The sequence below is a fragment of the Misgurnus anguillicaudatus genome, chromosome 7 (genome assembly GCF_027580225.2).
Source record: "Misgurnus anguillicaudatus chromosome 7, ASM2758022v2, whole genome shotgun sequence".
Lineage (NCBI taxonomy): Eukaryota > Metazoa > Chordata > Actinopteri > Cypriniformes > Cobitidae > Misgurnus > Misgurnus anguillicaudatus.
The window spans coordinates 40,300,311-40,314,426 of record NC_073343.2 but is presented as its reverse complement, the minus strand read 5'-3'; the positions used below and the strand labels follow the sequence as shown (position 1 = coordinate 40,314,426).

Below are 14,116 nucleotides of genomic sequence, written 5' to 3'. Positions count from 1 at the left end.
ATTACATTTCAAGGACAGCACGAGTCTCCATCTGTGAGAATCTGAGGTATCAGTAGATGGGTGATTCTCACAAAACCATTGAAACACCACGGCACTAATGATTTTAGCTTTAAAATGTGTAATATAGTAACATTAAAAAGCATCAGAATTAACACAATACTGTGTTCTACCTTGCACAATGTGTGATTTCAACATAAGAATTTATAATTGTAAATTTTATCTCATTTTCTGCTGGAATTCTCATTACCGCAATGTGTCCGGCTGTGTTTGAACATGCGTTATGTTGTAATTTAATCAAATTAACACAAAAATATTAAGAAAAAAAATAAATGGATGTTTTGCTAGACTACTTTAGATGACAGAAAAAATATTTACTTAATATTCATGTATAATAATAATGAAGAAAAATTAGGAAAATGATGTGTCCATGCCTGATGTTCTCATCCTCCGCAACACTTTTTGAGAACAGTTTAAGCACACATACAGAATTTTAATAAAGTTTGATTTTGAGTGACCAAGCACATGGACCAGTTACTTCAAGATGGCTACCAGGTAAGATCATTTTTTTACAGTTAATTGGAAATATTGTCTTGTCAGAATGCTTACACAACATTTTGATTATCATTACCGCAACACATGCTTATTAAATGTTAATTTAATTAATAGAAGCATAATACTTTGATTTTAAATGCATGTGCAGAATCTCCAAATTATGTTCTTTCAGGTTTGTCATGTCATTTTGAAAATATGTCAGTGTTGATGTTTTCTGACTGTTGCGGTAATGAGATTTTTTAGGACTAATTTTTTAAATTATGTTACAAAAAGTGTTAAATGATAAGTAAAAGTTTTTAAATTAATGTTCCCATCCACCCCAGACCCTGCTCCTCAACGTCTGGTGGGAAAAAAAGCAAATCCAAGCAATCTCTACATTTTCATGCTTGACATTTTTAAAACCAAGTTTTCGTGAGAATCACCCAGATACCTCTGACAAAAGACTTTTTGCACTTCTTATGTGCTATTTAAAATTTGACAAATATCTACTAAGGTATCCATTATAAACCTTACCATTCATCTTACGTTCGTCCCTCCATACCCCTAGACTTGGTAACAGTAAAGTATTAAATGTCTTTATCATGTTATTGCTTTTTATGTTGGATTGAAAGTGAAATAACAATTTTTTGGCTTGGGTTTTATCTGTCTGTACGTCTGTAAGCTTTATAATACTGTATAGACGGTTTCACAGCAACAACCCCTTACAAAAATGAATCATGTTTTTTTGTGTGTATTGATTACTATTAGCAAAACCATGATTTACTACTCTAACCGTGGTTTTTGAAAACAAACCCTTGGTTATTTTATGGTTACCATGGTTTTACTACAGTAACCATGGATTTTTGGTTTTAACTGTAGTAAACCCATGATTAATTTTCATAAGGGACATAAAGTCTTTTGTGGATTAAACTAAACGCAACTTCCAATACATAGAATCAATTTATTCAGTATTACATGTTTATTTCTATCCAAAGATGGATTTGTTTTTGACCAAGATCTTGTTATTGATGATGGAAAAGTCCACCAAGTTTTCTCCTGCACATCCCAGAATTTAAGTGGGGTTAAAGGATCAGTCCATTTTCTTTATAAAAAAATCCAGATATTTACTCACCACCATGTCATCCAAAATGTTGATGTCTTTCTTTGTTCAGTCGAGAAGAAATTATGTTTTTTGAGGAAAACATTGCAGGATTTTCTTATTTTAATGGACTTAAATGGACCCCAACACTTTAGAGTTTTAGTGCAGTTTAAAATTGCAGATTCAAAGGACTCTGGGTGATCCCAGGTGAGGCATAAGGGTCTTAACTAAACTAGATAGGATCTTGTCATTTTTGGCAAGAAAACCATTACTTCTCGTGCTGTGTGACGATCCAGCGCGACCTCACGTAATACGTCATTACATCAAGAGCTCACGGATGACGTATAGAAACTACGCCCCAGTGATACAACTGTGGAGAAAGAGGACTGTTCCGACGTTGTCGTATGTGGAATGATACTAATTAATATATTTGTGTCAGTTTATTGTTAAAATAGTCCGCAAATGTGTGTTTCATATATGTAACACGTGACCTTTCCACGTCAAGATGAGAAGTTGTGGTTTCAAAGAGCATACTTTTAATTTTTCTTGCCAAAAATTACAATCTTTTTGCTAGTTGGGACCCTTGTGCCTCATTTGGGATCATTTAGAGTAGTGCAATTTTAAACTGCATTAAAACTGTAAAGTGTTGGGGTCCATTAAAGTCCATTAAAATGAGAAAAATCCTGAAATGTTTGCCTTAAAAAACATAATTTCTTCTTGACTGAACAAAGAAAGACTTCAACATTTTGGATGACATGGTGGGGAGTAAATTATCTGGATTTATTTTTTTAAGAAAATGGACTAATCCTTTAAAGTCAGAACTCTGTGGTGCCAAATACATTTGATACACCGACATGATTGTTTAGGAACCTGATCTCATGAAAATCTGTGTTATAGTCACAGAAAATTCACTTCATCTATGACAATGTCTCGAAATTCAGCTTTTTTCCATGATGGGACCACGGATGTCTTTTCCGTGTCACTCCCACAGATTTCTTGTGTCATTTTATTTATTGTTTATCATAGTTTTTTCCTATTTTCTTACCATTGGCGCTTGGGGTTAGGGTTAGAATCACTTTTTGTTAAATTTTTAAACATCCCAACCCAAACCCCAACTCTAACCCCAACTCCGGCGAGAATAGTTTTAAAAGCGGAAGAAAGACATGAAGAGTTTCGTTGCAAAACGAGATAAATCCATTTTTTAACATTTTTGTCAAAACATGTTATGTTATCATGTTATCATTTTGTTTTATGGTGCTACTTAGCTGTATTTTTTAAGTTATGAAGGTTTAAATCAAAACAAACCAACTGCAGTTGCATTGAAATGAATTGGAATGCACAACCAAAAAACGAGATTTAAAAAAACGGTGGTTATCTCGTTTTGCAACGAAACTCTTCACATGTAGAAACCAATACATTAAAGTACATTCTAACGTAAAAGTACATTGTAACGCAAACTCCAAATCTAACCCTAACCCCAAGCGACAATGATTTGAAAATAGTAAAAAACAATGAGAAAACAATACATAAAAAATGACACAAGAAATCCTTGGGAGTGACACGGAAAAGACATCCGTGGTCCGGTCACGGAGGGGGGCTGAATTCCGTGACATGGTCATGGATGGAGTGATCAAATTTTCCGTGACTATAACACAAGTCAGGTTGTTGTTCGTCATCCTAAAATTGATTATTTAGAAATTAGAGCGGGCAGAGCAGTATTATATATTCATTGGCAGAAGTATCTTGGATACAGAGACAAAAATAAGAAAAGAGTTTGTCTAAACTAATTAATAGAGTATATTATATCTGCAGTGAAGTGGCTGTATGCATTTACTATTAAAATGCAGAATTGTTTTCTTCAGTTGTGAATCCATCACTAGGTGGTGCCAGAAATAAGCACAGATACGTTCCCACACAAAGCTGATTTGTTGTTATTTTTAGGCATTATAGGCGAAGGATGCCAATATCTGCGTTCACTTGAATGCCTCAAGGATCTTTATATACTGAGCCAATTACTTTTCCACTGTTTATTATGCAGTACATTTATATCACTGTGTCACAGCATGAGAAACATGTTTTATTAAGGATTTCAACACTGAGTTTAAAAATACGCCTATATCTGTTGTCTTATTAACACATACTGTATTAATCAAAAATTTGAATGCAGTCTGAGTGACATGGTTGATGCCTCTTAGCTGTGTTTAATAAATAGCAGAGGCAAACTTACGAAAATGCAATTTAACAGACTCTTAAACACTTTACACAGATTAATATAATTTCATTTTTCCTTTTAAAAACCCATATTCACTACAAAGAACCTCAACAGAAAGGTAGAAAGCAGGTAAAACCACGTGACCCGTCGATCAGTTCATTGAAATGCACTCCAATTAAATTTGCATTCATTATTTTCCTTTCATTACTTTTGGAGATGTGGAGTTTCTTTATTCATTATTTTAAGATAAAATAGAAAGAAAATGTTCCCCGTGAACTAGTATAAACCTTTCATGAATCATGCCATTTCTTTTTACATAAGAAACAGGACAGACTTGTTTAGTTTTCTTTAATATAAAAGTGCGCGTTTCTAATTAAACTGACATCGACAAAAGAAGGTCTGGTTGGCGTCAATAAACTAGCTTTCTTCTTTAGACACGCTGCCAAATCCATTAAAAGCCGAGCAGCAGCGTCATTTTGCGCGTCTGACGTCTGTGAATATGATGCGCGTGGATGTGGAGTGAACTGTCCGTGGTGCTGAAACCGCCGCAGCGACACACAGACGGAATGCGCGTTCAGGACTCTACCAGCATGCGCGCGAGCGTCCTTTGATCGCTATATGTACTTTAAATCCGTGGCAGACCCAAACCAGTGTCGGAATGCTGCCCAACGACACATTCAAGAACCTGGAGGATGGTTTGTATCTGTTAAACTCCTCCAACGAGACGCATAACGGGGAGTCTCACGGCAGCAGCGCGATCTTCATCTCTTTCATTTATTCCGTGGTGTGTTTGGTCGGACTCTGTGGGAACTCGATGGTGATTTATGTCATCTTCAGATATGCCAAGATGAAAACCGCGACCAATATCTACATTTTGAACTTGGCGATCGCCGATGAGTTGCTCATGTTGAGCGTGCCCTTTTTGGTGACCTCTTCGCTACTTCACCACTGGCCCTTCGGGTCTCTCCTGTGTCGTTTGGTTTTAAGCGTCGATGCCATCAACATGTTCACCAGCATCTATTGTCTCACAGTGTTGAGTATTGACCGGTACATCTCTGTGGTGCATCCCATCAAAGCCGCCCGGTACCGGAGACCCACAATCGCCAAAATGGTCAACTTGGGGGTCTGGATGTTCTCCATCCTGGTCATCTTACCCATTGTCATCTTCTCCACCACTGCGCCAAATTCTGACGGATCCGTGGCTTGCAACATGCAGATGCCCGAGCCCGAGAGGCAGTGGATGGCTGTGTTCGTGATATATGCCTTTCTGATGGGTTTTCTTTTCCCTGTCATCGCCATATGCATGTGTTACATCCTCATTATAGTGAAGATGCGGGTCGTGGCGTTGAAAGCGGGCTGGCAGCAGCGCAAAAAGTCCGAGAGGAAGATCACCCTCATGGTGATGATGGTGGTAACTGTTTTTGTCATCTGTTGGATGCCGTTTCACATCGTTCAGCTCGTAAGTGTGTTTGTTCAAAACCATAATGCTACCCTCAGTCAGCTGGCTGTGATTTTAGGGTATGCAAACAGCTGTGCAAATCCCATTCTGTACGGATTCTTATCGGACAACTTCAGGCGCTCCTTCCAGAGGATTTTATGCCTCAGATGGTGGGAAAACGCCACGGAGGAACCCATAGATTACTATGCCACGGCTTTAAAGAGTCGAGGATACAGCGTGGACGAATTTCAGCCGGATAATCTGGAATCGGGAAGCACTTACAGGAACGGCACGTGTACATCCAGAACTACAACTGTAGGACTCAATACAGGAGTGTAAAAGGCTGGTTTTGTTATTTGTTGTCATTGAAGTATGTGTGATTTAATTTGAGTTTCGTTTCTATGTTTGGGTTACACTTTAGCTGGCATTGTTTGCATTAACAAACATTATGAGTTTACATGCTTTACAATTACGTTTGTTAATGTGCGTTCATGAAAATATGATTTATATATATATTTTTACATATTTTTATATTTCAGTGTTTGTTGAGAAAAATGAGAAATCTTTATATAAAGTGTTACTGATGTGTTTGACTTTGTTGTTGAACTAAAGTTATACGATACAAAAAAAACTATTGTTTAAACGAAAAAAAATTAAACAAAAAATTAACATTTAAGAAATTCAGTTCCTTGTTTTGTATTTAATTTGATTTACAACATTTAGCAAGGAAAATTCGCATTTCATGAAAAAATACCGACCATTGCAGTGCTGGGAAAATATAAAGTTTTAATGTAGAGTGGAGAGAAAGCTCATTAACTTAATATGTAAATATATGCGAGAAAGCGGACCAATCAAAATTCCGTGTGCATCACAATGACGTCATATGTGTAGATGGAATCAGGAGACTCAGGAACAGTGTAAGTTAATGATTGTTTGTGATCATTTACAAATTCAAAAAGTTTTGGTAATGTTATTGTTCGGTCCTGACAGTCAAAGTGACTGAAAACTGATCTGGAGCCTGTGAGATCATCTGCAGCTTACATACAGCCGTGGCCAAAAGTTTTGAGAATGACACAAATGGGACCACAAAACCAGTAAGGCTGAATTTTTTGAAACTGGGATTTATACATCATCTGAAAGTTGAATAAATACACTTTCCATTGATGTTTGGTATTAGAATAACACACTATTTGGCCAAGATACAACTATTTAAAATCTGTAATCTAAAGCTGCAAAAATGCCTTTAAAGTTGTCCAAATAAAGTCCTTAGCAATAATTATTACAAATGATACATTCATTTTACAAAATATCTTAATGAAACATGACCTTTACTTAATATCCTAATGATTTTTTGCATAAAAGAAAAATAATTTTGACCCAAACAATGCATTGTTGGCTATTTCTACAATATATCCATGTGATCCATCACAAATATTAATTTTCATTAAGTCTGCTGCTTCAGTGTTTTTTAGATCTTTCTGTCAGATGGTATAATGAAGCAAAATTGCAAGCCTTTTAAAAGTGTCAGAGGTTTTTATTGACATGACAGTTTATTAAGTTTTATGCAAAAAGTCAATATTTGCAGTATCTGCATTGGTGGTGCCAAATCTCACAGCAGCCCTGAAAAAAATAATAGTACAAAAACATCCTCCAAGAGCAACTTTTCCCAACCATCCTAAAACAGTTTGGTGACAAAGGCTGCATAAAAGTGATAACTACTGTAAGTGGCTCTGGGAACAAAGCATTGACGTTTTAGGTTCATGGCCAGGAAACTCCCCAGACCTTAATCCCATTGAGAACTTGTGGATAATCCTTAAGGGGAGGGTGGACAAACAAAAACCCACAAATTCTGACAAACTCCAAGCATTGATTATGGGCTGCCAGCAGTCAGGATGTGGCCCAGAAGTTGATTGACGGCATGGCAGGGCGAATTGCAGAGGTCTTGAAAAAGATGAGTCAGCACTACAAATATTGACTCATAAACTTAATGTAATTGCCAATAAAAGCCTTTGACACTTATAAAATGAATGTAATTATACTTCGGTATACCACAGTAACAGATCTAAAAACATTGAAGCAGCAGACGTTGTGAAAATTTATATTTGTGTCATTTCCAAATAATTTGGTTTCTGTTCTGTTTAATGTGCCTGATGTATTGATGCATGGTTCCTCCAAATACAAGGCCGGTGTATGTACTTCTTTATTGTATTTTGGTCCACAATAATTTTAATTGCAGAGGCAACACTAAGTATTTATACTTTCTACATAAAAGTAAATTTTTAAGTGTTCATATTTCATCAGTGTTTTTCTTTGGAAAACATACATTTCAAAGCATATTATCATCATTTTTACTCCACTACATTTCATAATTTCAAGTTTTTGGTTTATATTTAATATTTAAGTACATTAAACATCTAATTTTTTTTTTTACTTTTACTTAGTAAAAAGTACTTTTGTACTTTTACTCAAGAAAAGTAAAAGTACACAATTTTATGTAATTAGGTATTAAATCAATTTTAATATGCAATATAAAAGGAATACACAATGTAAGTCTATGCTTTAGAATGTAGTAAACATTTTTTTGTATAGTAAAGTAAATTTTTTCCCAAGACAAACACTCTGATAAAGCACAGATGCTTGGAAAATTTACTTAAAATAATCAAGTAGTGCCCGCCTCTGTTTAATTGAAAACATACAGTAATTGTTTTTTTAAGGTGGACTCAGCATTTTTCTGCTTTAAAAGCTTTACCTTTTTACCATTCTCTTTAAAATCCTGTACAGTTCAATTAAATGAAAAGTCCAAACATATCTGTAGCCTAAGGAAAGCTTATATTACTATATAGTTCTTATTATTTATTTTTTATAAAATAAAAATACTGAGTGCACCTTTAAAGCTGCTGTAAGCTCGTACGTATTTTACAAGCTGGCAAATTCGTATAAATTTGTACGAAGTGAATCATTCATACCATTGAACATACTATTACAAAAAAAAACAATTACGAAACCACACCCCTATAACCTCAACGTCACGGGGCAATTTATACGTATTAATACGAATTAGCCACCTCGTAAAATACGTTTGAATTGCCATGAGATGGCGTTTAAAGAGACAACAACATAAAAATGTTTTAAACAGCCTTCCAATCCTCTATTGCTTAGCCAAACAACTACATGTGCCAAATTCTTTTGGCTAAGAGCCACTTACAAGTGTCCTGATTGGCTTTTTAAAGAGACTGGCACTGTTTAACAGAGTCAAGTGCATTACTCAGGACATACTTCAGTAATATCTGTTACCTAATATGGTTATTTTTTCTTGATATTCAAAAAATATTTGCTCTTAATGGAGCTTCAACATTTTTATTTATATAAAACTCCAGTTGTATAGAGATTCTTAAATCAGAACATTTTGTGAAACAAAATATACTCTAAAAAATGCTGGGTTATTTTTAAACCGGTGTTGGGTTAAAAGGGGACAAACCCAGCTGTTGTTTACATTTGACCCAATAATGGGTTAAAACAACCCAGAATTTTGGGTTGCAACAACCCAGCATAGATTAAACTACAACCCAATGGGTTAGGTTTGTCCCTTTTGCCCCAATGCTGGATTGAAAATAATCCAGCATTTTTTTTTGTAAAACTGTTTCAGCCCAATAATATCTACAGCTCTCAAAAAACTTTATACATTTAAATATAAGCAATGAAACTTTCGAATGAAAAAATCTTTATAAATGTATAAACTAATGAGGTTTTAGATCAAAATTTCATATTTACATTGGCATTTCACATTCACCCTGATTTCAAATAAAATGGCAGTAACTAAACACCACACTTCTGTGTAAAGACCTCACGCTGTACAGGAAAATCTTCTGGTAAACTCCATCTGTAATCCACATGTAAGTCAGATCAACTTATGTTGTACAGTTTACAGTCTCTCATTTATATGTTCATGATCCTTTTCCGTGGAGCTCGACCCATTCAAAGCCACGGCCTCCGCCTTTCTTTTGGCCCGTTTAACAGAGCGCCTATGCAGGCAACACTTCACAATAGCTGCTATGATCACCAGCACAACCGCAAGGATCAGCAGTGCTATAATCACAGGTACCACAATATTGGAAATATCTCCATTGTGTCCTTCAATTTCTACTTTTGTCTTATTTGTATAAACATCATCACGCAGAGATGCATCGTTGTTGACATTTGGAAATGTTGGAACCACGGCGTCACTTTTCAGGTCCGAGGTGGGCGTCGTCGTCGTTGATTCACTACAAGAGTCTTTGTCCTTGTCAGAACATATGCATTTGTAAGAGCCTTCTGTATTCAGGCATAGGTTCTTGCATGGATTAGATGATTCGCATTCGTTTATATCCACACAGTTTCCGGACGCATCCCGTCTGTAGCCACTGTTACACTGCAGGCAAAGTTGAGATACATCCACATTTTCATTGCCCTTGACAGTCCACATCAGATCCATAGAGCACGTCAATATAAATGTGGCACCAGAACTGCAGGTTACTTGACGAGTGTACGGATCGTTTGGGTTGTCGATGATGTCATGTGTGCCAAAGATAGATGGCGGGTGACATGTCTTCTGAACGTTTCGTTGGCAAATGAAAGGATGTTTCTGGCTACAGGCAGAGTCCATCAACCCGATGCTTCTTGTACTGGAGTTCACCGAAAACAGTCCACAACGTTCTTGTGTGCAGGTATGCAGAGGTGGTCCTTTCCATGTTATTTCATGAAAATCTTCACTGTCTTCTGCTGTCCAGTGGAATCCCTTAAGAGGTTTAGATGGTAAAACACATAGACCTTTTTTCTTCTTTAGTCCAATCCAGAAAGACGTGACACTTTTGTTGTATGTATCCAAGATTGCTTTTTGGATCCTGTCAAAATCCTGCCCATCCCTCACGTTGGCCAGATAACCACCGGGTTTGCAAAAATCTTGAGCTTCCTCGAATGAGAGTTTGTTTGGGTGAACACTGTACAACGCCTCAGGGAAAGAATGAACCAGGTTCAGAAAGCTCACGAGATATAAGCCTGTTTGCAGCTCCATGTCTGGCTGCCTTGCGTTCAGTCGAATGTGTTATGCTCACTCGCTCGCTCGGCAGACAATGATTTTTTTTCACTTGCTTTCTTAGCCTCCTCTGTGAGATCCTCCCAAGACAACAAGCCCAGGAAACCTGCTCTGCCTTGATACAGCCATTCACTTCCTCTTGGGTGGTGGTGCTTTGGCAAAACAATCGGGGGGGAAATGATTTGCTAGTGAAACTAAAGCTTTCATAACACACAATCTCACTGCCAAACTCCCACAGAAGAATGAAACATGAGCTTGTACCAAAAAAAAGAAGAAGGTGTGGGCTGATTATTATGTTTCTCATTTGTAAGTCTTTTTGGATACAAATGTAAATGTGGGTGAAATTTGGTGTTACACCCATTGGCTTGTATAAGGCTTTATTGTTTTTAAACTTGGGAAACATCCTACTGTAACTACTTCAAGCCACCCCTTATGACTTACTTTAAATTCAAAATGCAAGACTTTGTAACTTTGCATTTATTTTCTTCTACATTGGGTCTGTGACAGAACCCGATGACTAAACAAAGCCAAGAGAAAATAGGCGGATGCATTGCTCATTGCATCAGGGAACCTTCTTTTCTGTAGAAGTATAGCCGTGTTTACAATTCACATTCAATGCCGTCAAATTCAAAGCGTGTTGATTGACCTCAGTGGGTGTTTACAGGGGACCGACTCCGTATTAATGTGTCCTGAATAATGCGCTATTATTCTGTTCTTCTAATGGGCAGCTTTATAAAAGAGCAGCAGATGCTTCCTGAAGGAAGTGCCAGTGAATGGCAGGAAGTGAGGTTGCAATAGAAGAACTTGATTTTCTGTGCCGCCGTCTAAAGTGTCACGGGTGGGGAATAAGAAGAGGAAATGGAATTATGGGTGACAGGAAAAGGAGTCGTTCTCGCAAGCCATGAAAGAACAGAGGTGTGTGTGAACATAATAAAATTAACAATTAACAATGAAAACTGTCAAAGCACTTGATCTTTTTAATAGTGCATGATGAGATGGACAATATAACCTATAGACTTAGATTGTAGGTGGGATCTCTTGTAGACCAAAATATCACCAGAACTTAGGCAAACCACTTAACAATACCCTTACAACCACCTCTAATTCCTCAAAAGCTTCAAATCAGCTTGCTAACATGTCCTCATGTGTAGTAGTGGCCTGGCACTGTTGCAGAACATTAAGCACAGTAATACACAAATGATGTCATCTTGTTTAACATTTTACTTTCGGTTATAGCATGCTGATGCTAATATCTGCTGTATATAGATAAGGCTAAAATTTGTTCATGTGAAGTGAGCATAACAAACAGCCAGAATAAATAATCGTAATAGTTTAATGAATGTAATTGTTAATTGCTTGATGTGCCTAATCTAGTTTTTAAAGGCTTTTAAACCCCTATGCAATGTTTTTAATGTTTTAAGATCAGTTTTTGTGTAAAACTGTTTAAAGATGTTCTTCTGAAAAACCTGTAACACAAGTAATCATCATGGCTACTGTATGCATTACTTACAATTGTGCATTTTGGACCCACTAATTAAATAAAAATCTTAGTTCATTTAACAAAATTAATTTAAAAAACGAAAAAATCAGGTGTAATCAATCAGCTTTCTAACATGTCCTCATGTGTAGTAGTGGCCTGGCACTGTTGCAGAACGTTTAGCACACAAATTATGTCATTTTTAACATTTTACTTTTGTTTATAGCATGCTGACGCTAATATCTGTTGTATATAGATAAGGTAAAAATTTGTTCATGTGAAGTGAGAATAACAAACAGCTAGTAATAAATAATCGTAATGTGAGCTTTTAGTTTATTGAAAATAATTCTTAATTGCTTGATGTGCCTAATCTAGTTTTTAAAGGCTTTTAAACCTCTATGCAATGTTTTTAATGTTTTAGGATCAGTTTTTGTGTAAACTGTGTAAGATGTTTATACTTTATACTCGTCATGGCTATCCATTACTAACAATTGGACATTTTGGACCCACAAATTAAATAAAAATTAGTTCATTTAACAAAATTAATTAAAAACTTAAAAATTAAAGTGTAATGAATTTAAAATAATGTCTTGTGAGGATTACCCATAAGCCTTTGTACCTGAATACTTTGATGTATGCTTGATCAGAGAATACACACAAAAAAATGCAGGGTTCACTGTAAAATAAAGATTTGTTTGTTTAACTTAAAAAAGTAAGTTACCCAGTTGCCTTAAACATACATGTTAAGTCAAAAATAAATTGTGTAAAATTTTTGTCAACTAATATTTTTAGGTTGAATTAACTCAAAATTTTAAGGCAACCAGGTGACTTACTTTTTTTTACAGGGTCATTTTTAACCCATAGCTGCAAATACTGGACAGAACACACTGTTGGGTTATCAGTGGATGGGTGTACATACTGTACTGTACTTTATAGGTTTATTTATAACTCAACAGGGTATTTACCCAGCTATGCGCTAAAACCAACCCAGCATTTTTCAGTGTTTAAAACCTGATGAATAGATTCTGAAGCGTACAATGTAGACGTAGTTGCAACATTTAATCATGGAATTATTATGTTTTTACAGCTACAAAACATAAAACATTTACAAATCTTTCATACTATAAAAATTGCTGTATAATTTCCCTTTAACCATTTTATTGATAATGTTACCATCCTAACCCTACCCCAAACCTAACCCTAAACCCAAACATATATATAATGTATTTTTTATATATTATGCAACGTAATGGACAGAAATGTGTAGGGATTACAGCAAATGAATAAAATTAACATCTTTTGAGAATTTATGTTGTGTTTTGGTGTAATTATTGTTGAAGTCTGTTGAAGTTGAAGTCTATTGTATGGAGACTGCATAGAAAACGCCTTTTGTGTGTCATGGGAAACAAACTAAATGTTGCAAAATGGTTAAATGATTACAGAAATGTTTTTCATTTAAAGGTTTTATAGTGTAGTCTTGTTTAATATAGTATAATTCTCTGAAAGTCATTAACATTTCATTAGGTAAATGAGTACACTGTCCTAAATAAATAAGTCAGAAAATACGACTGAAAAATGTCATTAACTCATTCCACCCCAGCATTTTTTGTGATTTTCACAAAAGTTTCACAAAATGCCTTCCAGGAAAATTTTCTTCTATAAATGTATAAACATACAAATATATCAAATAAAAGAACAGACCCTCTGCTTTCAAATAAACAAACAAATGTTTCATCCTATCATTCATTTGTTCTCTTTTTATAACCTCTCAAGGTTTCTTCAAAAATGCCAAATTTTGAGCAAAAAGCTGAAATAATTGCATTTTTGTGAAGGAAAACAAAATTTTAAGTGGAATTTTGTTAGAGATCACATTCACAATGGTTATCAAAACATACACAGTTTAAAATTAATTAAATTAGTTTTTGCTTCAGTTTTTTAGAAATTGAGTATCTAGTGGATAATAGTGCCATCTAGTGTATAATTGCAGAATTTCAGATTACTGTAAAAACTCGCCAAGAAAGCGTCATTTGAGGGAAATTCTCTTAATTGATGAGATAACTCGTCAATGGTGGGGAAAGAGTTAATATGAGTAAGAAACGTCAATGACCATGATTTTAATATTTATGAATATTTATGACTTCTGTAAAGCTGTTAATTAAGCAATATCGCTCACGTAGGAGTGTGATATAGCTCTATATCATCACGGCTGTGATTAGGCCAGAGGCACGAGGCCGAGAGCGATATTGCTTTTATACAACAGTTCGACGGCACACGTTTGAAAAACGAAA

The 14,116-nt window shown here is 35.6% G+C and overlaps 2 protein-coding genes across 2 annotated transcripts; one reads left to right on the top strand and one right to left on the bottom strand.

The window, feature by feature from the left end:
• The first annotated feature begins 4,219 nt into the window (after window positions 1-4,219).
• sstr1a (somatostatin receptor 1a) lies at window positions 4,220-6,496 on the top strand. The gene has a single exon (XM_055172827.2). The coding sequence runs from the start codon at window positions 4,501-4,503 to the stop codon at window positions 5,617-5,619; it is 1,119 nt and encodes a 372-aa protein (XP_055028802.2). The 5' UTR covers window positions 4,220-4,500; the 3' UTR covers window positions 5,620-6,496.
• Window positions 6,497-8,624: 2,128 nt separating this feature from the next.
• clec14a (C-type lectin domain containing 14A) lies at window positions 8,625-10,499 on the bottom strand. Its single transcript, XM_055172826.2, has one exon. The coding sequence runs from the start codon at window positions 10,328-10,330 to the stop codon at window positions 9,203-9,205; it is 1,128 nt and encodes a 375-aa protein (XP_055028801.2). The 5' UTR covers window positions 10,331-10,499; the 3' UTR covers window positions 8,625-9,202.
• Between the last annotated feature and the right edge of the window lie 3,617 nt (window positions 10,500-14,116).

Bases quoted from the DNA above. Each gene is read 5' to 3' on its own strand.
- clec14a (XM_055172826.2), bottom strand. From the start codon at position 10,330: ATGGAGCTGCAAACAGGCTTATATCTCGTGAGCTTTCTGAACCTGGTT.
- sstr1a (XM_055172827.2), top strand. From the start codon at position 4,501: ATGCTGCCCAACGACACATTCAAGAACCTGGAGGATGGTTTGTATCTG.